The sequence below is a fragment of the Ictalurus punctatus genome, chromosome 19, assembly GCF_001660625.3.
Source record: "Ictalurus punctatus breed USDA103 chromosome 19, Coco_2.0, whole genome shotgun sequence".
In the NCBI taxonomy this organism is placed as follows: domain Eukaryota; kingdom Metazoa; phylum Chordata; class Actinopteri; order Siluriformes; family Ictaluridae; genus Ictalurus; species Ictalurus punctatus.
This window is the reverse complement of record NC_030434.2, coordinates 5,969,637-5,991,746: the sequence shown is the minus strand read 5'-3', so window position 1 is coordinate 5,991,746 and position 22,110 is coordinate 5,969,637. Positions and strand designations below refer to the sequence as shown.

At 36.0% G+C, this 22,110-nt stretch overlaps 2 protein-coding genes across 3 annotated transcripts in view; both read left to right on the top strand.

Annotated features, from left to right (window-relative positions):
• LOC108261106 (uncharacterized) overlaps window positions 1–10,807 on the top strand; it is a 30,102-nt gene extending 19,295 nt beyond the window's left edge. For both annotated transcript variants that reach the window (XM_053688275.1, XM_053688276.1), the window contains exons 6-14: window positions 263–305; window positions 1,285–1,438; window positions 1,841–2,042; window positions 4,135–4,177; window positions 5,178–5,331; window positions 5,734–5,935; window positions 8,032–8,074; window positions 9,055–9,209; window positions 9,813–10,807. In XM_053688275.1, the coding sequence (XP_053544250.1) occupies window positions 263–305; window positions 1,285–1,438; window positions 1,841–2,042; window positions 4,135–4,177; window positions 5,178–5,331; window positions 5,734–5,935; window positions 8,032–8,074; window positions 9,055–9,195 (982 nt within the window). In that variant the 3' untranslated portion in view covers window positions 9,196–9,209; window positions 9,813–10,807. The remainder of the gene's footprint in view (window positions 1–262; window positions 306–1,284; window positions 1,439–1,840; window positions 2,043–4,134; window positions 4,178–5,177; window positions 5,332–5,733; window positions 5,936–8,031; window positions 8,075–9,054; window positions 9,210–9,812) is intronic.
• LOC108261104 (ribonuclease inhibitor-like) overlaps window positions 1–22,110 on the top strand; it is a 90,303-nt gene that overhangs the window by 36,534 nt on the left and 31,659 nt on the right. The window lies entirely within an intron of this gene.

Sequence of the window (22,110 nt, the reverse complement as noted above, 5' to 3'; positions counted from 1 at the left end):
TTATTCATTGATTTTAGGGACAACATATTTTTATTGCACTTTCACATTTAAATAAACAGGCCTATATAGACAGACACGAAACATACGAAACACGACAGACACGACAGATACGAAACAGACTGAAACAGATAGATGAGTAAATCCCCATCCCCTATAGTCCCCAGTTTTTGGAGGATGTCTACCAGATGACGGTATGTATGTTGAATATATAATAGTATAAAAGCCTAATCGTGGTTTTTTTATTATTTTTTTTTCCTGTCAGGCATGTTGGTCATGTAGGCTGGGATCCTAACACGGGATTTGATGTAAGTACAGGATTAGATCTAAGCAGTTATGAATCCTTGGTCCTCTCATGAGTCTCATTATCAGGATTATAGGATTATATTATGTATACTTTCTGTAGTAAGCATATTTACTGACTAGGAAGCCATTTAGGAGTCGTCTAAATGTGAAGATCCTAGGTCACACATTAAAAAAATAAATAATTTTTCTTTGTTAATAAAAGAAAAATGAACTTCTAGCATTAGCGTTCATGGTCGAATTGATTTTGACATTTTAAAGTGTTTTTTTGCTTAAGAAAGTGACACAATTCCACCTTCCATGGTTTATACAATACAAAACCTCCTGGTAATGTCTCTTCTGTCTGTACTAGTCTAAAAAACCCATTTGTTTTCTAAATCCGTTCCATAAACCACCTATTTTTTTGCACTGGAAAGGAAATTTTATGTGTATGTTATGAAATTAGTGCTGTTAAGCAAGTAATTTCATCCCCACCAGTGACTGTTTGTACATTTAACTTTTTTGTGTAAACACGAGGAAGGACTCAAGGACGTAGCGGTCAAGTATTAATGTGTGATGCAGCAATCAGATTATAATGTTTGAAATGACCAGGTGTTCATACTCGTACATCACTGAGAGCTGATGTTACCATTACTAATGTGAACCTTACGAGGACAGTATGTTTGAACTTTTATTTTCACTCTTGCAATCCTGCAATATGTGATTTTAGTAGCTACAGTATGTTAGTACTAGAGGTAGGAGAACAACTTTTTTGTGAAAACACATTTTTAAAAAGATTTCAATTTAGTTAAACTGGTAGAATAACTTCATTGTTTAAAGAACAAACAAACTGCAATTTGCTGCATTAATATTGACTACTGATGTGAATATCCATTGCACATGGTGCCAAATAATGCAGACTGATAGTTTTCCATTGTTGAGTGTTATAATATCACCCTTTTCCATACCTAATTACCAATTATTTGGTCACTTGTATATTCCCAGGTTAATAATCTAGACCCAGAACTGAAGAACCTGTTTGACATGTGCGGTATTTCTGAAGCCCAGCTAAAAGACCAGAAGACATCAAAAGTTATCTATGATTTTATCGAGAAAAAAGGAGGCGTGGAGGCTGTAAAGACTGAGATCAGAAGACAAGGTAAGGTGTGTGTGTGTGTGTGAGTGCATGCACGTGTGGGGATAGGGGTGACGCACTATATTACACCATACTAGCTTTATTGAGTGTTAGTTGGATTCTTTACATTCAAGCAGTTAAAATGACACAGTACAATAAGTTCACTTTGTAAATAAATCAGTGATGCTGCTAAGTAGGGTCTTGCCTTAAATGTCCACTTTAATGGTAGGTGATAAAGCGAAAACTTCATCATATATCATGATACCTTTCAGATCTTAAATGCTAACAGTATGTTTTGCAGTGTTTTAACACAAGAGGTGAGGTTGCTGTTGTAGAAACGCAATATTTCAATACTGTTTCAGTGTGATTACTGTGTGTGCAGACTATATATGTTGCTTAAAATGTTTTGCTTTTATCTCCCTCAAGCCCCTCCCACTCCTCCTCCGCCCTCACGAAGTGGTGTTCCTCCTCCTGTCCAAATGACTAAAGGAGTGTCTAAAATGTTGTGCAGTAAACTCCATGGAAAGAGATCAGAATCACCAGCACCCAGCCGTATCTCAGTGAAGAGTGATGAGTCTATGTTCATGCCTCTGAATTTTAAAGATGGAGACTCCTCACTTCTACACGGGTAACATCTCTTCACTGTTAATGTTACTGCTAATGTCACAGTTAAAGGGAAATTCCAATGGAAAAAATAAAATAATGCAAAGGTAAATAATCATGCAACACTGCTAGCTAACATTATGGTAGCTACTTGTGTTATTGCTAATTCAGTTATTTGTCTCAGTGTATTTGTGAAAGATCTACAGCTCCTGTCTGCCTTCTGTTGTCCTTCTTGCTGGTGCAGGTTGTTGGAGGCATTAAACGTGGTGGTGGTGACGTTGAAGTCATGCGACCTTGGTGTAGTTTGTTTATAGCCTACCTTTACCTTTTTACTTCTGGCAATGGTAGTTAGGCTTCAAAATTCATAAAAGTTGTGTTTATTTGATCAAGACTATCTTGATGTAAAAAAAAAAAAAAAAATGTGTAAGAATCATAAACTTTTGTTGGTCACAGAGCTTATTTTCGAGCTATCAGCTTTTTGTCGAGGGAACCAGCATGATGCTAACTTCTGGTCTGGCCTACAAAAATGTCATTTTTGCAGCATTCTATAATGTGAAAATATATTGAGTAGAGCTGCAACAACTAATCGATAAAATCGATAATAATCGACTATGAAAATCGTTGTTAACGAATCTCATTATCGATTAGTTGTTCTGCAAGCAGTGCGTAGTACATTTACTCACTACGTTACTTCTGTTCTGAAAACACGCATCGCAGAGTAAATACTAAAGTTGTGTCCCAAATGTCATACTATACCCTTACACTATGCATTGTGTACTCTACCGTCTAGTGAGTGAATTTTAGAAAGGTAATATCATCTCAAATGGAACACTAGTGTTTTTTTTACTAACCGGAACTACACGCCATTTCCCAGTCAGTGGAACATGACGTCATACTCATGTAATGCGTTATCACATAATGTTATTACTGTCTTTAGTATCTAGTGGTTCTTCTGTAAGAAAGTATGGTGCATTAAAAGTGCATGACTGTATTTCTATGGATGTTAGGAACAGTTACCTAAATTAAAGTTGTTGTATGTAAGACACGTTAAAATCAACCTCTGACAATAAATAGGAAAGGTTTAGACTTGCACGTCGATATAAACCTCTGAGCTAACAAAAATAGTTGTTTATTATTGACTATATAAAAGCCTCTGATATAGGAACGTCTTTTTATAATGAACGTTTAGCATGAAACTGTTTGAGCAAATATAATCAGAACACTCAGGTATTATACTTCCAACTCTGACTAGAAGATTATCTTTTGGAGTCAGATAATTAATTACATTGGAGTCAGATATTTAAATCATAAATTAAAACACATTCAACCTTCGGCTACAGCTATTTCCGTCTTTGGTTATAGGAGAGCAGTGGGTTAAGTGATAAATCCTTAATATTTTAGCCCTACAGTCTCTTTAGGTTGTCCCACAAAAACCTCTCTGCAACATCTGGGAAGATTAGTTTTTGGTTACAAATAAAAGAATCTGCAGAGAACGTTCCTAGAATGTTTGTATTTGGTTCCCAAAAAAATAACCAAACCGGAACCGTATGCTAACGTTAGGGGAACGTTCTGTGTTTGCTGGGTAATGGCAGCGTTAACTTGGCAGTGCTGGCAGTGACCATGGTATAAGCAGTATAGTCCACGACTAGGAGTGCATTACACCATTTTAATGCACTCCGTGGAGGCAACCACCCTCCGCTTCATGTCAGGTGGCTCTTTGCCTCCGCAGCATGCATTATTATTATGTAATGCACACCTAGCTGTGGGTTATCCCTTACTAGGGCTGCACGATTATGGCCAAAATGATAATCCCGATTATTCTGATCAATATTGAGATCTCAATTATTTATCACGATTATTCATTGATTTTAGGGACAACATATTTTTATTGCACTTTCACATTTAAATAAACAGGCCTATATAGACAGACACGAAACATACGAAACACGACAGACACGACAGATACGAAACAGACTGAAACAGATAGATGAGTAAATCCCCATCCCCTATAGTCCCCAGTTTTTGGAGGATGTCTACCAGATGACGGTATGTATGTTGAACGTATAATAGTATAAAAGTCTAATCGTGGTTTTTTTATTATTATTTTTTCCTGTCAGGCATGTTGGTCATGTAGGCTGGGATCCTAACACAGGATTTGATGTAAGTACAGGATTTGATCTAAGCAGTTATGAATCCTTGGTCCTCTCATGAGTCTCATTATCAGGATTATAGGATTATATTATGTATACTTTCTGTAGTAAGCATATTTACTGACTAGGAAGCCATTTAGGAGTTGTCTAAATGTGAAGATCCTAGGTCACACATTAAAAAAATAAATACATTTTCTTTGTGATAAATAAATAATTTTTCTTATAAAAGAAAAATGAACTTCTAGCATTAGCGTTCATGGTCGAAGTGATTTTGACATTTTAAAGTGTTTTTTTGCTTAAGAAAGTGACACAATTTCACCTTCCATGGTTTATACAATACAAAACCTCCTGGTAATGTCTCTTCTGTCTGTACTAGTCTAAAAAACCCATTTGTTTTCTAAATCCGTTCCATTAACCACCTATTTTTTTTTGCACTGGAAAGGAAATTTTATGTGTATGTTATGAAATTAGTGCTGTGAAGCAAGTAATTTCATCCCCACCAGTGACTGTTTGTACATTTAACTTTTTTGTGTAAACACGAGGAAGGACTCAAGGACGTAGCTGTCAAGTATTAATGTGTGATGCAGCAATCAGATTATAATGTTTGAAATGACCAGGTGTTCATACTCGTACATCACTGAGAGCTGATGTTACCATTACTAATGTGAACCTTACGAGGATAGTATGTTTGAACTTTTATTTTCACTCTTGCAGTCCTGCAATATGTGATTTTAGTAGCTACAGTATGTTAGTACTAGAGGTAGGAGAATAACTTTTTTGTGTAAACACGTTTTTAAAAAGATTTCAATTTAGTTAAACTGGTAAAATAACTTAATTGTGTAAAAAACAAACAAACTGCAATTTGCTGCATTAATATTGATTACTGATGTGAATATCCATTGCACATGGTACCAAATAATGCAGACTGATAGTTTTCCATTGTTGAGTGTTATAATATCACCCTTTTCCATACCTAATTACCAATTATTTGGTCGCTTGTGTATTCCCAGGTTAATAATCTAGACCCAGAACTGAAGAAGCTGTTTGACGTGTGCGGTATTTCTGAAGCCCAGCTAAAAGACCAGAAGACATCAAAAGTTATCTATGATTTTATCGAGAAAAAAGGAGGAGTGGAGGCTGTAAAGACTGAGATCAGAAGACAAGGTAAGGTGTGTGTGTGTGTGTGAGTGCATGCACGTGTGGGGATAGGAGTGACGCACTATATTACACCATACTAGCTTTATTGAGTGTTAGTTGGATTCTTTACCTTCAAGCTGTTAAAATGACACAGTACAATAAGTTCACTTTGTAAATAAATCAGTGATGCTGCTAAGTAGGGTCTTACCTTAAATGTCCACTTTAATGGTAGGTGATAAAGCGAAAACTTCATCATATATCATGATACCTTTCAGATCTTAAATGCTAACAGTATGTTTTGCAGTGTTTTAACACAAGAGGTGAGGTTGCTGTTGTAGAAACGCAATATTTCAATATGGTTTCAGTGTGATTATTGTGTGTGCAGACTATATATGTTGCTTAAAATGTTTTGCTTTTATCTCCCTCAAGCCCCTCCCACTCCTCCTCCGCCCTCACGAAGTGGTGTTCCTCCTCCTGTCCAAATGACTAAAGGAGTGTCTAAAATGTTGTTCAGTAAACTCCATGGAAAGAGATCAGAATCACCAGCACCCAGCCGTATCTCAGTGAAGAGTGATGAGTCTATGTTCATGCCTCTGAATTTTAAAGATGGAGACTCCTCACTTCTACACGGGTAACATCTCTTCACTGTTAATGTTACTGCTAATGTCACAGTTAAAGGGAAATTCCAATGAAAAAAATAAAATAATGCAAAGGTAAATAATCATGCAACACTGCTAGCTAACATTATGGTAGCTACTTGTGTTATTGCTAATTCAGTTATTTGTCTCAGTGTATTTGTGAAAGATCTACAGCCCCTGTCTGCCTTCTGTTGTCCTTCTTGCTGGTGCAGGTTGTTGGAGGCATTAAACGTGGTGGTGGTGACGTTGAAGTCATGCGACCTTGGTGTAGTTTGTTTATAGCCTACCTTTACCTTTTTACTTCTGGCAATGGTAGTTAGGCTTCAAAATTCATAAAAGTTGTGTTTATTTGATCAAGACTATCTTGATGTAAAAAAAAAAAAAAAAAATGTGTAAGAATCATAAACTTTTGTTGGTCACAGAGCTTATTTTCGAGCTATCAGCTTTTTGTCGAGGGAACCAGCATGATGCTAACTTCTGGTCTGGCCTACAAAAATGTCATTTTTGCAGCATTCTATAATGTGAAAATATATTGAGTAGAGCTGCAACAACTAATCGATAAAATCGATAATAATCGACTATGAAAATCGTTGTTAACGAATCTCATTATCGATTAGTTGTTCTGCAAGCAGTGCGTAGTACATTTACTCACTACGTTACTTCTGTTCTGAAAACACGCATCGCAGAGTAAATACTAAAGTTGTGTCCCAAATGTCATACTATACCCTTACACTATGCATTGTGTACTCTACCGTCTAGTGAGTGAATTTTAGAAAGGTAATATCATCTCAAATGGAACACTAGTGTTTTTTTTACTAACCGGAAGTACACGCCATTTCCCAGTCAGTGGAACATGACGTCATACTCATGTAATGCGTTATCACATAATGTTATTGCTGTCTTTAGTATCTAGTGGTTCTTCTGTAAGAAAGTATGTTGCATTAAAAGTGCATGACTGTATTTCTATGGATGTTAGGAACAGTTACCTAAATTAAAGTTGTTGTATGTAAGACACGTTAAAATCGACCTCTGACAATAAATAGGAAAGGTCTAGACTTGCACGTCGATATAAACCTCTGAGCTAACAAAAATAGTTGTTTATTATTGACTATATAAAAGCCTCTGATATAGGAACGTCTTTTTATAATGAACGTTTAGCATGAAACTGTTTGAGCAAATATAATCAGAACACTCAGGTATTATACTTCCAACTCTGACTAGAAAATTATTTTTTGGAGCCAGATAATTAATTACATTGGAGTCAGATATTTAAATCATAAATTAAAACACATTCAACCTTCGGCTACACCTATTTCCGTCTTTGGTTATAGGAGAGCAGTGGGTTAAGTGATAAATCCTTAATATTTTAGCCCTACAGTCTCTTTAGGTTGTCCCACAAAAACCTCTCTGCAACATCTGGGAAGATTAGTTTTTGGTTACAAATAAAAGAATCTGCAGAGAACGTTCCTAGAATGTTTGTATTTGGTTCCCAAAAAAATAACCAAACCGGAACCATATGCTAACGTTAGGGGAACGTTCTGTGTTTGCTGGGTAATGGCAGCGTTAACTTGGCAGTGCTGGCAGTGACCATGGTATAAGCAGTATAGTCCACGACTAGGAGTGCATTACACCATTTTAATGCACTCCGTGGAGGCAACCACCCTCCGCTTCGTGTCAGGTGGCTCTTTGCCTCCGCAGCATGCATTATTATTATTATGTAATGCACACCTAGCTGTGGGTTATCCCTTACTAGGGCTGCACGATTATGGCCAAAATGATAATCCCGATTATTCTGATCAATATTGAGATCTCAATTATTTATCACGATTATTCATTGATTTTAGGGACAACATATTTTTATTGCACTTTCACATTTAAATAAACAGGCCTATATAGACAGACACGAAACATACAAAACACGACAGACACGACAGATACGAAACAGACAGAAACAGATAGATGAGTAAATCCCCATCCCCTATAGTCCCCAGTTTTTGGAGGATGTCTACCAGATGACGGTATGTATGTTGAACGTATAATAGTATAAAAGTCTAATCGTGGTTTTTTTATTACTATTTTTTCCTGTCAGGCATGTTGGTCATGTAGGCTGGGATCCTAACACAGGATTTGATGTAAGTACAGGATTTGATCTAAGCAGTTATGAATCCTTGGTCCTCTCATGAGTCTCATTATCAGGATTATAGGATTATATTATGTATACTTTCTGTAGTAAGCATATTTACTGACTAGGAAGCCATTTAGGAGTTGTCTAAATGTGAAGATCCTAGGTCACACATTAAAAAAATAAATAATTTTTCTTTGTTAATAAAAGAAAAATGAACTTCTAGCATTAGCGTTCATGGTCAAAGTGATTTTTACATTTTAAAGTGTTTTTTTGCTTAAGAAAGTGACACAATTTCACCGTCCATGGTTTATACAATACAAAACCTCCTGGTAATGTCTCTTCTGTCTGTACTAGTTTAAAAAACCCATTTGTTTTCTAAATCCGTTCCATAAACCACCTATTTTTTTGCACTGGAAAGGAAATTTTATGTGTATGTTATGAAATTAGTGCTGTTAAGCAAGTAATTTCATCCCCACCAGTGACTGTTTGTACATTTAACTTTTTTGTGTAAACACGAGGAAGGACTCAAGGACGTAGCGGTCAAGTATTAATGTGTGATGCAGCAATCCGATTATAATGTTGGAAATGACCAGGTGTTCATACTCGTACATCACTGAGAGGTGATGTTACCATTACTAATGTGAACCTTACGAGGATAGTATGTTTGAACTTTTATTTTCACTCTTGCAGTCCTGCAATATGTGATTTTAGTAGCTACAGTTTGTTAGTACTAGAGGTAGGAGAATAACTTTTTTGTGTAAACACGTTTTTTAAAAAGATTTCAATTTAGTTAACCTGGTAAAATAACTTCATTGTGTAAAAAATAAACAAACTGCAATTTGCTGCATTAATATTGATTACTGATGTGAATATCCATTGCACATGGTGCCAAATAATGCAGACTGATAGTTTTCCATTGTTGAGTGTTATAATATCACCCTTTTCCATACCTAATTACCAATTATTTGGTCACTTGTATATTCCCAGGTTAATAATCTAGACCCAGAACTGAAGAAGCTGTTTGACGTGTGCGGTATTTCTGAAGCCCAGCTAAAAGACCAGAAGACGTCAAAAGTTATCTATGATTTTATCGAGAAAAAAGGAGGAGTGGAGGCTGTAAAAGAGTGAGATCAGAAGACAAGGTAAGGTGTGTGTGTGTGTGTGTGTGTGTGTGTGTGTGTATGAGTGCATGCAGGTGTGGGGATATGGGTGACGCACTATATTACACCATACTAGCTTTATTGAGTGTTAGTTGGATTCTTTACCTACAAGCTGTTAAAATGACGCAGTACAATAAGTTCACTTGGTTAATAAATCAGTGATGCTGCTAAAGTAGGGTCTTACATTAAATGTCCACTTTAATGGTAGGTGATAAAGCCAAAACTTCATCATATATCATGATACCTTTCAGATCTTTAATGCTAACAGTATGTTTTTCAGTGTTTTAACACAAGAGGTGGAGGTTGCTATTGTAGAAACGCAATATTTCAATATGGTTTCAGTGTGATTATTGTGTGTGCAGACTATATATGTTGCTTAAAATGTTTTGATTTTATCTCCCTCAAGCTCTTCCCCCTCCTCCTCCACCCCCATCTCGTGTGCTTGTATGTTGCTGTGTATGGTTTTTGTCCAGTCTCATAAAGTCCCCATTCCGAGTACTAGGTTTATGTGTGATTTTTGCTAGTGTCTTACAGCGAGCTCTTTAGCATTTGATCACCTTGTAACCTAAACATATTTTTCTGCAGATGAAGATGATGATGATGATGATGAAGATGACTTCGAGGATGAGTAGGACTAGCAGCACTTTCTCCCCCCAGCTGATCACGGCATCTGAAATGAAAACACTAAACTGTTTTCAGTCTCTAAATCATACTCTGATTATAATTGAAATCTTTGCTTTTTCTATTAATCTATGTAATACCTCATTTCATCAGGAAAAGGCTGGTCACATTTTACCTTCCTATAGGTTTCTTTATCTTTATCATATACTTCTCAGTGTGAAATTTACATCATGTTTTCTTGACTTGTAGTGTGGAAAGGGTTTTTTTTTTTCTTCTGATCCATCTTTTTACCAAAGAGAAGTGAAAGGAAAAAATTTAATGTTGGCAAATTTTACTGGAAGCGGGAACAGTATTTGCATACATCTTTCTTCTGTACCTCACATTTTCTAAATTCAGATTCTAGCGTTTTGTCATTATTTTCTTAAAATCTTAAAGTTTGATTTGTATATTTTTACATTCATTAAAGTCTAAATCTGCTATGTGAATAGAGAATAATATTACAGAGATATGAAAAAAAAACAAAAAAAAACATTATCATGCTTGAAAATTTCTTGCAACATCGGTTGCTATAGCATTGTACTTTTTGGTTATGTTTTTTTTTTTTTTTTTTTTTTTTTAAAGAGACCCAGAAATATTTTATTTCTGATATTCTGAGAATTGTTGGTTTATTTTAGTCAACTGTGTTCAAATATTTTTAAATAAATAAATACATAAATAAATGTCAGCTCAGCCTTAAAGCTTTCATGTGTCATGCTAATGACATATATGCTGTGATGCTTTATTAATTCCTCATAGACATCCCAGCCATTAATCTGACTACAGACTAAATACCTTCTTTTTACTTTTTTTTTTGTCTGAGATTTATGTATGTATCAGGAAACTGCAAAACATTGGAAATTGGAAGTGTTGAGATGAGATTTATTAAATTGTGCACTCACTCAAATAAATGTCAATATTTACACAGTGTCTGTGATTGCATATCTGATAAAAGAAAACTACCATTATTTTTATTTAATGATCTGGGATAAACACACACCCTCTCCTATTTGTGTAGTTACTTTTGAGGCTGCTCAACCCACTGTGCTTACAGTGCATCCTGAAAGTATTCATAGCGCTTCACTTTTCCCACATTTTATGTTATGTTACAGCCTTATTCCAAAATGGATTAAATTCTGAATTTTCCTCAAAATTATACAAACAGTACCCCGTAATGGCAATGCGAAAGAAGTTTGTTTGAAATCTTTGCAAATTTATTTAAAAAAAAAAAAAAAAGCACATGTACATAAGTATTCACAGCCTTTGCCATGACACTCAAAATTGAGCTCAGGTGCATCTTATTTCCACTGATCATCCTTGAGATGTTTCTACAACTTGATTGGAGTCCACCTGTGGTAAATTCAGTTGTTTGGACATGATTTGGAAAGGCACACACCTGTCTATATAAGGTCCCACAGTTAACAATGCATGTCAGAGCACTAACCAAGCCATGACGTCCAAGGAACTGTCTGTAGACCTCTGAGACAGGATTGTATCGAGGCACAGATCTGGGGAAGGGTACAGAAACATTTCTGCAGCACTGAAGGTCCCAATGAGCACAGTGGCCTCCATCATCCATAAATCGAAGAAGTTTGGAACCACCAGGACTTTTCCTAGAGCTGGCCGCCTGGCCAAACTGAGCAATCGGGGGAGAAGGGCCTTAGACAGGGAGGTGACCCAAAACCCGATGGTCACTCTGACAGAGCTCCAGCGTGTCTCTGTGGAGAGAGGAGAACCTTCCAGAAGAACTACCATCTCTGCAGAACTCCATCAATCAGGCCTGAATGGTAGAGTGGCCAGACGGAAGCCACTCCTCAGTAAAAGGCACATGACAGCCCACCTGGAGTTTGCCAAAAAGCAAATTCTCTGGTCTGATGAAACAAAGATTGAACTCTTTGGCCTGAATGGCAAGCGTCATGTCTGGAGGAAACCAGGCACCAGTCATCACCAAGATGATAAAGGTGTGGCTACAGGACAACTCTGTGAATGTCCCAGATGTTTTAAGTTCATCATCAATGTCCTGAGGAGGAAGATTGTTTATTTTATTTAACAATAAATTATCGGCGAGTAATCTGGTTTTGAAAAGACATGAGTGTTAATCCTCTTCAGAATTAATGTTTTATACCTTTATAATTTATCAATTGTATCTTTTAATTCATGACAGTGTTTGTTTTTCATGATGATTCAGACTTTTACTTCCTTCATTCTGTAATAATATAAATACATTCAGAGATATTAGATGAGAGAAACTTAATAACACTCAGTATGATCATTTTAATTACACTGTTAATTATAATAAACAGGTGATATTAAATCCTCATGTCATTCTGAATAATAAAATCATTTTACAAACACATCATCTTTAAAGTAATTCTTAAACCATGATAAAAAATCTGTTGATGAAGAGTGTGTCATTGTGTCTCTCTACAGGTTGCGTGATTGTGGTGTATCACATGAAGGCTGTGCTGCTCTGACTTCAGCTCTGAGATCAAACCCCTCACACCTGAGAGACATGAATCTGTCTGATAATAATGTAGGAGACTCAGGAGTGAAACTGCTCTCTGCTCTTAAGGATGATAAACATTACAAACTACAGACACTGTGGTGAGTAATGACCTTTTTAAATAAATTGTGAAAAAATAAAACATTAATTTAACCTGATTATCATTAGTTTGTTCATTTCTCTTTCGTTCCAATAAATATCAGATTACCAGGTTAGGGAATAAAACCAGTTTTAGAAATGTCACTATATTCTATTTAATCAGATTTTTTCTAACAATTGGCTTTAATGCTGTTTTGTGTTCAGTAAAGTGTGTTGATTTAAAATTCATGTGAAGGTAGAAGACAGGGAGTCAGACAGAGTCTACAAAATATCACAAATGAGTGCATGAGAGTGATTGTAAATGAACACCTGGTCTCCTTGTGACAGCCTGCTATCTCTGACTTCATACTGCTGCTTTTGTCTGAACAAGATGATCTCTGCTTTTCCCTGTTTCTGATAAGCTATAAGAACTCCTCACTGGACTGCGATGCCCCTCCTGGTTGGCAGGGGCGCCTCTCTCCAGACTCACGCTGAACTCTGCTACTCATTAGGCCTGATTTGTTACAGCTGGGTTTTCCACTATTTAAACAGCCTTGGACTAAGCCTCATTGTTCAGTCTTAAGCCAGTGTTGCCTGCTGCAAGCTAAGTCTGTGTAGTTCATGGTTTGTTTGCCCCCCCCCCAACAATATCTTTTTTTCCTTTATTGTTGCTCTTTTCGTCAGTAAAGACTCTATTGTGGATCATCTCTGCATCCTTTCCTCTGCTGCTCTTTGATCCATTACTTGGGGAATAGCTCTGCCAGTGACTTTGTACATAAAAGACCTGGGTTTGATTCCCACCTAAGACAGCCTCGTTACATAAGCAGCACACTTTCTTCTCAACTTTCATAAAAGCAAATTAAAAAGATTATATTTTATGCCACATATTTTTATTTAAGCAACCACTTTACTCCCTTTGTCACTTCTTCCAGTACCCTACCTCCACACCGTGTCTTAGGTCATTCCTGTAACATTCACCTCGGCTTATTCTTAAAGTCTGTACTTAAATATAAATGTAGAACAAGAATTAAATGCCACAGTAGTGTTCATTATTTTAAAAACTCCAAAGCCTGTGATTGGATAAGAGCAGTGATGTGATGGGTAAATATCTGCACATTTTCCTTTTAGAACTTGTGGAAGTTCTCATTTGTTCTCACTAAATGTTATAACACAGATGTTAGTAAGAATTAAGAAATGTTGAATGATTAATTATAAACAGGAGATGATGATGTTTCTCTTGGAGCAGAGATGATTACATGTTGATCATGAAGTACCACAGTCCAGTTTGTGGTTATTAATTCACATGTTTTTTTTCTTTTATATTCAGTGTGTGAAGAAGAGCAGCTAAAATGGACAGGAACAGTTTCAAGAGATTGGTGGAAGAAATAAAATACATAAATACAATGTTATTTTTGTTGTTTAAAATTAACTTGAGTATTTAACAGGAATTTTGTAGCAGAATAATATTTAAACAATTCTTCAAAGACAAAATTGTGTAACAAGAAAATATTGTTCTACTGAGTGTTTTTGTAGAGAAAAGTGCTTTTTGTACTTAAATATAAATCACCCCAACATGCTGAGTCAACATCATAACCCAACCTTGCTGAGATAAAACAGCCCAGACTGAGTCGGTCCACATTGTTCCCAGCGCTGGATTTCAGAATCGACCCAAACTGGGTTCTGTTTAACTCAGCAATTTTAGAGTACACCTTTTTGAGGAGACTCAACTGGGAATGAGTGTATATGAGCACAAACACCTTCTTTCTGTTGTGTATCTTTTTATATGCTTCCCTCTCTCATCTTTTTAGGCAGGTCGGTAGTGGAATATTTTTTCATGTGTACATTGTAGACTGGTTTTTGACTAATTGAGAGCGTGCCTAAATAAAATGGCTTGTACATCCTAACCTTTTCACCTTTTACATTTACTTATTTAATTATTTTCCACTAAACACTCAGTGGTCATTGTGATTTAATCATATTTCCTGTTCTGGTCTGGACAATACTCCATAGCGCACTTCTCTCTTTCTCCCCATCAGCTGTTACTGTGAGGCAGTTTTTGGAACTACTGACAGATTTGTGCAGCACTTTCACTTTGGATGAACTGAAATATTATTTCCCTGATGCACTATTTTGTGTTTTATACATTCCCATGAAGATGGATTGCATGTTTTCTTTCTAGATAGTTAACTTTGCTCATTACTAGTCAGCTGGTGTCGTATGCACAGTTTGTTTCAGATCAGGGCTGGGACAGATTATCCAATTGGCATTATGGGCATGGGCGCAGGGGCCAATGCGCACTTGGGGCCCAAGCGAGGGGAAGAAAAATGCTTTTTTTCTTTTCCTTTTTTTTTTACATTGCTGAAAATAGAGGGCAATGTCTGGTTGGGCCACACAAGATTAAAAAAGACGAACATCACTTAACGTCTACAGTGGAGAAGGCTGAACGTAGCTTTTGACCCGAGTTGGAATCCGCCTTTTGCTGAACTCGCTCTTCTCCCGTTTCCCATCACATATCAGATCAGAAAGGCATTTATTTTCAATAAAAATTAAGAAAATATTTGAAAAGTGGAAATAATGTGCCTAATGACTGTTTAATAATAATGTGTTTATCAGTTAGGGGTAGGTGTAGGGACGGCTTTATTGTCCCAATATTTTTAATAAATATAGTCATTTACACTCTGTTATTACTGAAATGTACAACAATACTGAGGTGCAAATAGTATCTGCCACTATTTATAATTATAAATAACATCTAACAACTATTTGCACTCATTGCAAAGAACTGCTACTTTTATATAGTATTAATCTCTATTTATTTTTACTTAGTGTAAATAGAATATATCTCTATTTATACAAGACATTATGCCCAGGGGCCTCTGAATTTTTAAGCCGGGCCTGGTTCAGGGCGAATATACAGCACAGCCTGTGTTACTCTCTGTGTTAGTATAATTTATGTGCTGGCTGGGATAAAAGCACCTGTTTAATGATGTACGTAAAAATTTCATTTCAGTAAAAGGTTCAAATGTATAAATGTCATTTATTTATTTATGATAGCTGTATGTAATATTTAACACTTGTGTAGATTAGTGTCCTTGAATCCTATTTTCTGTTGTAGGTCTTGTTTAGAAGTGATGTTTTTTAATAGTTTTTGAATAGACTGGAGAATGGTATGATCGATTCTGCCTCTGGCTTTGACCTCAATAGCCTAAACTTCCTTTGCACACATGAATTGGCTCTTATTGATGCATTAACAGAACAAATTGATGTTCCAGATGTTACACTAAATGCTCTTTGGCAGCTCCGCACATTGGTGTGAGAACAGATGGAAACTGAAACATCACGTATTGAGTTAGAAATAGCTGCAGGAGTGATGGAACACTGTAAGAAACGCTGAAGTCATTGCTAGACATCCAACTGTCAATCCTGTTCATAGTTAACTTAGTGGGTATCAGACAGAGGACAGTTTTTCACAGAATGCATGAATTCTCTGTGAATTCTCTTTATTGTTCAGAACAATAAGTGATCATGAGGAGCTGCACACAGTAGTGTCCTGCATAAAGGTTGAGATGTCTTATGTGTGCTATAGGTTAGTCATGGGAAGACTGAGGTCATTAGGCTATAGAATACAGAGGAGCAGGTTAAAGGCATTAATGCACAGAGTAGATCCATCCATCTTCTACCGCTTACTCCTTCTTCAGGGTCACGGGGGAACCTGGAGCCAATCCCAGGGAGCATCGGGCACAAGGCGGGGTACACCCTGGACAGGGTGCCAGTCCATTGCAGGGCACAGTCACATACACATTCACACACCCATTCATACACTACAGACACTTTAGACAAGCCAATCAGCGGCGAATGTGCTAACCACTAATGCCACTGTGTGCCCCTGCACAGAGTAGATGCAGATGGGATTTTCACCAGGATGATACAGTTTGGATGTGTGATAAGGAGAAGCTACTGTGTAATGGCATCACTTTCTCTACTGAACATGGAAACTAACCACAAACACAACTCGTACGTTTAAAATACCATCATGACCAAAAGAATTCATTTTATCCTTTTCCAACTACATGGAAAAAGATTTACTTGACTTTTAGTAAATTGTACATGATAATATTTTGCTTGTCTATTCAATTTAAATGTTTCTGTTCAACTAAATAAGCAGTTTTAAATGCTTTAAAATTAAAGTCACTTATAAATATTATGTTTGTCAGGCCGTGGAGTTTGGGCATTTTAGCCGAGCTCTAATTCTGTCTAAACGAACACCTCAGGTGCTGCTATGGAGATCCTTATGTTCCAATAAATTATTCAGTCAATCATTTTTAATATTTCTTTCAACAGATCAAACGTTGTAGAACTGAACAGATTCATTGTGCACATTGAGGTGGTAAGAACTAAACTCATACCGTCTTAAGCTGGATGATATTTGGCCGATATTACTGTCGCAGACACAAACATACATCACAACGGATAATATTTGGTCTTGAGTTGAGATCAGTGGCCTTAGAAAGTATATTGTGATGCTCACTATACTTATACATACTTATGTAAATGTGCTTTTTTGTTTTTTATTTTTAATAAATTTACAAAGATTTCAAACAAACTTCTCTCATGTTGTCATTATGGGGTATTGTTTGTAGAATTTTGAGGAAAATAATGAATTTAATCCATTTTGGAATAAGGCTGTAACATAACAAAATGTGGGAAAAGTGAAGCGCTGTGAATACTTTCCGGATGCTCTGTATAGTTTAGGTAGGTAATAAGTAGAGATGCACTAATACTAAATTTCTCAGCCGATACCAATAACCGATTATTCAGAGTGATATCGGCCGGTACCGATAGACTTTTATACCTTCTATAAATTAATAATAATTAATTCCACAATTCTGAAGGAAATCAAATAAAACTTTATTCTCTCCATTTCAACAAGTTGTTTCACAGTAACTGGTCTCATCAACAGAAAACACATTACTCTAATTAACATTAAAACATGAACTAAATTCTGAAGATTAAAGTAAGATTATTAACTTATTGAATGTTATTAATTCATATTAACATTGACTGAATTCTAAAAAACCTCCTGATAGTCTAACATTCACTCAACACTAACAAAAGCATTTCTACTTTATCAATGAACATCAAACTGGTCATATATAATATAAACCTTTTTTTAATGATATTAACTCATTAACATTAACTGGATATGAAATATACTACTCTACAAATATATTTTTCTGTGCAGTGTATTTTTGTCAACTCAGCTTTATTTAAATCTTTTAACGGTGTACTGGCCCTTTAATTCAGCTTGAGCAGTGCTTAGCGGTGCAGAGATTACCAACTGCAGTTTTGTCATCATTCCACACAGGAGACATCTTTAATCACAGCATGAAATCGATGTGTTTTCCCGCCCTCTTTTGATTGACAGGATGTAATCGGCCCTGATCATCGGATGTTTTTAAACTATCGGCCGATAGCCCATAGCGGGGAAAAATAGCCTTTTACATCGGTGCATCTTCAGTAATAAATTGAAACTTAATGCAGTGACCTTTTCAAATATAAATAACAGAGGCCTTTTTGCACTCACATTTAATTTAACACTGGTGATGTCATGAGTAAGAGAAAGGAACAGACTTAATGCAGGTTTTTACTGGAAAGAAAAGACAAATAAGTTGAGAAGTAGTTCAGAAAGTACTTATTACTTTTTTTAAGGCATTCATGTCACTATTCGTCACATAAAGCTGAACAGCATTGTATGAATTACAGCATTTAAAGTGTTGTGTTCATGTGCTGTTTTAAGTATACAGCACAGTGATTCACAGAAACACCCCAACTTCATTTTATTTTTACTTTTCGGTTAACCAGAGAAAACAGACACGTGACAAATTGTAAGGAACAAAGTACATTTATTTTAATTGAACAATTGTAAAGGTGCTGTGCTCTTTCCGTGTGTGTGTGTGTGTGCGTGTGTGTGTGTGTGTGCGTCTGGTTGTCAGCTGTGGCCGGGGTTATTCTGATGGCAATTCTTCTCGTGGCTTCTAACCGAAAACAGCGAAATGAACACATTCAGTAGTGTTATGATTTGATGTGTCTAAAATGTTGCATAGCAATCTCTTTACAGGTGAGGGAGACAACATTCTGTTAAAACTGAAAGGCATTCATTCAAATCTCTTTTGAACCTAATATTTTCATTTGTACCTGTTTATGTCATCATTATTGGTGTGAACTTTTACTCAAATGTTAAAGTGGGTGAATTTGGATAGTTGTTACCCATTGTGCATATGTGTAAATGAAAACATCATATTGCTCGATCTCTACACATGAGCTCATAATGTAACTCATAAAGAACTTCGTTTGCATGGTGACTTTGTCACACACACATCTCAGGCACAGCTTAGAGATCATGTACTCACAATAGGAAAAAATACCCTCTATTCTTGTTTTACTGTGACATCAAGTAATGTAAGTTATCTCATGACATATATTGATTGTTTTTATTAGGATCTTTGATATTATTGTGATATTGTCTACAGCTTAAATCAAAACTCTTTGTTAATTATGTGAGACTTTTGGCACTCGGTTGCGCGCGCATTTACACTTTTCATCCGGATCAACTGGTTAGGTAGGTGATGATTGTTCCAAAGCAGTTCACTTGACCCTTTCTCCCTCGCCAACCAAATTTATAGCCTATATATGTAAAATGTTCTGCTAGCTATGTGTTTTTAAGTTAAAACAATGGTGTCACCCACTTATGCAGTGTGTAGTGTAAAAGCAAACACTAAAATATAGCTATTGCTCGATCTTTTTAGAGACGAGGCCACGTAAGCTTAAAAAATAAAAATGACTTGAGTATGAGCTCATAATCTAGTGTCGTTTCCAGGATCGTCACACGGGCATCTCAGTCACAGATCAGAGATCATAAAAATGCCCTCTATTCATGTTTTACTGTGACATCAAGTATGTAAATTGAATTATATTGTTATTTTATGTACTTTGATATTGTTCTCATATTATTGCTCGCAGCATAAATTTGGAGAGTTGTTACATAAAGCGTAAAGCTAAAGAAACTTTTTGTTAATTACGCTCGATATTTGGAAATCCATTATGCGTTTGATTATCCGGATCAAAGTGTGTGACCCAAAGCTATAATGCTTACAAACAGGTACAAATTATAATCTGTTGTATATCTATCTATCTGTCTATCTCTCTGTCTGTCCTTATATCTATCTGTCTGTCTAACTCTGTTCGTCCATCCATCAGTGTGAGAATAATAAATGTTTTTTTTTTTTTTTTTGGCTGATTGTTTATAACTGTTAGAATTATGCACTTGCCTGCTTTACTGTTTTTGCATGATATGGGGCATGTTTTAGGGTCACAGCAATCATTTCCTCCACACTCTGGGATTTTGGTGTGGGTATGACTTACTGCAGGAACCTTGAGTCAATACAGAGATCACAGTTATTTAAATTAGAACTCAGACTAAAGTTCTATTCAAAAAGCATCAACATTACTCTTCGTTTCATAATAGACCATGGTATGAATATTTATGTACTGAGAACTAACAACTTTTACATTTACAATGTACATTCTTATTTATAACCTGAAAGGAAATTCTCTTATATCATGTACTCTCTTATATTATGAACTGCTATCAAATACCTATGATGAATGTATTCATTTAATTACCTTGTATTCATTTAATTACCTCTTTGAATAAGAATTGTAAACCTGGAAATACACATGTATTTTCGTTTCAACATGGCACAGGACTCATTCTGTATCATGACTATGTGCTGTGTGTTTTGGTTAAATCTGTCTGACACTTGGACCAGTAGAAACCGTCCACGCACTGCTTCTTATCAATATGTATAATACTCCTGTTGTGAATGAATAAATCGGACGTCACTGTGAGCATGCATGTGTCAGTGTGTGTTCACTTAGGCTCCCCAGATATCTGAAACGCTCTTAGGAAAACCACACTTTCTAGCTCATAGCAGCACAGAAGTAAAAGTTAATAGAAGTAAATAATTGTAGAATTGTAGAATAGGCTAAAGAAAGCATGACGGAGATCTGGAGATATGAAGCCGAGATTCCTGAGATGAGTGGAAATCTAACACAACCTTTCTGCATTCCACAGACACATTATTAGTCATCAGTGAGAAGTTTTGAAACGTACATATTATGGCATCACTGATTAGGAAATCATTGAAATTTACGTTTCCCCTTTCTCCTTTTGTAACTGTAATGTTTCCATAAGGAGTTATCTCCAATTTTTTCAGCATCCTCCTAATTCCATCTCCCAAGCCGCCTCCACTCTGAAGACACAGATAACGAATCTACAAACAACAATCAGCAATTTATCACAAGAGTAAATTGTTTTAAATTGATTTCAGGTTAACAATGACTCGTAATGTTGCTTGTGTTGTGGCACATACCATCTTCTTTCGAAAGCCAGCATCTTTCAGCTTATCACACAGCTCTTTTAATTCCTCCACAGTCTTACAAGGCACCTCTAGCACCTCTATAAGATCAGAGACAGGTGTGCTTGGCTGGCTCATTGACTGCTGCACTGTTCTGACCGCTGCTGTGATGTTGTCCTGGATTTGTTCTAGTTTCAGCATGATTCTCCTCTCCAAACTATCAAATTTCATAACTTGTAGATTTCTGTCCAGAATTTGTTTTGAAACATCAATGACGTTTCTAATTACAGCAATGAAATCCAGAGATTTTTTACTAAGTTGAACAGTTACTGACTTTAAAAATGATTTTTATTTGAAGGAAATATCGCACTACTCTATAATGTACTACACATTTTCACTTAGGGGTGTACTCACTTTTGTTGCCAGCGGTTTAGACATTAATGGCTGTGTGTTGAGTTATTTTGAGGGGACAGCAAATTTACACTGTTACACAAGCTGTACACTCACTACTTTACATTGTAGCAAAGTGTCATTTCTTCAGTGTTGTCACATGAAAAGATATAATCAAATATTTACAGAAATGTGAGGAGTGTACTCACTTTTGTGAGATACTGTAGGTTGTTCCACATCTAACTCAGAAAAAAAAAACATTGAGTAGAAAAATCAGAATAAAATAAACATATGAACGTAAATCATAGTGTCCTTACCTTCATCAGGCTCCTCAGCTGAAAAATCAAAAAACAAAACATTACCCAGGGACTTTTTGTTGTTGTTTATTGGTGACATTTCTAAATGTGCAGGCCTTCCTAAATTTGTCATTTTTGTACAACATAGAAAGGAGCTTCTCTGTACTCTTTGGATTATCATCTAACATTTTCAAATAATCAAATATTCAACAGTTAACACTCTAACACTCTATACACTCAGGTGCTGTTGATCTTGAGTGTTTATTTGATTTCTTTGCTCTCAAACTGGACATCTCATCTTCAGGGCCAAAAGCAATAGAGCCAGAAAGAAGTTTTTGACATCAATTAGAAACAGATGCAAAATGGTTCTGTTCTGAATAATTTATTCCCTCTGTTTAACCTCATATTTCACAATGAATGCAATGACAGTGACATAATAATGATTTCACCTTGTGATGATTCACTTTCCTCTTGAACTGGAAATCAAAAGGAGCATTTAAAGAAAATATGCATAGACAACATGCATTTTGGCTTTCCTTGAT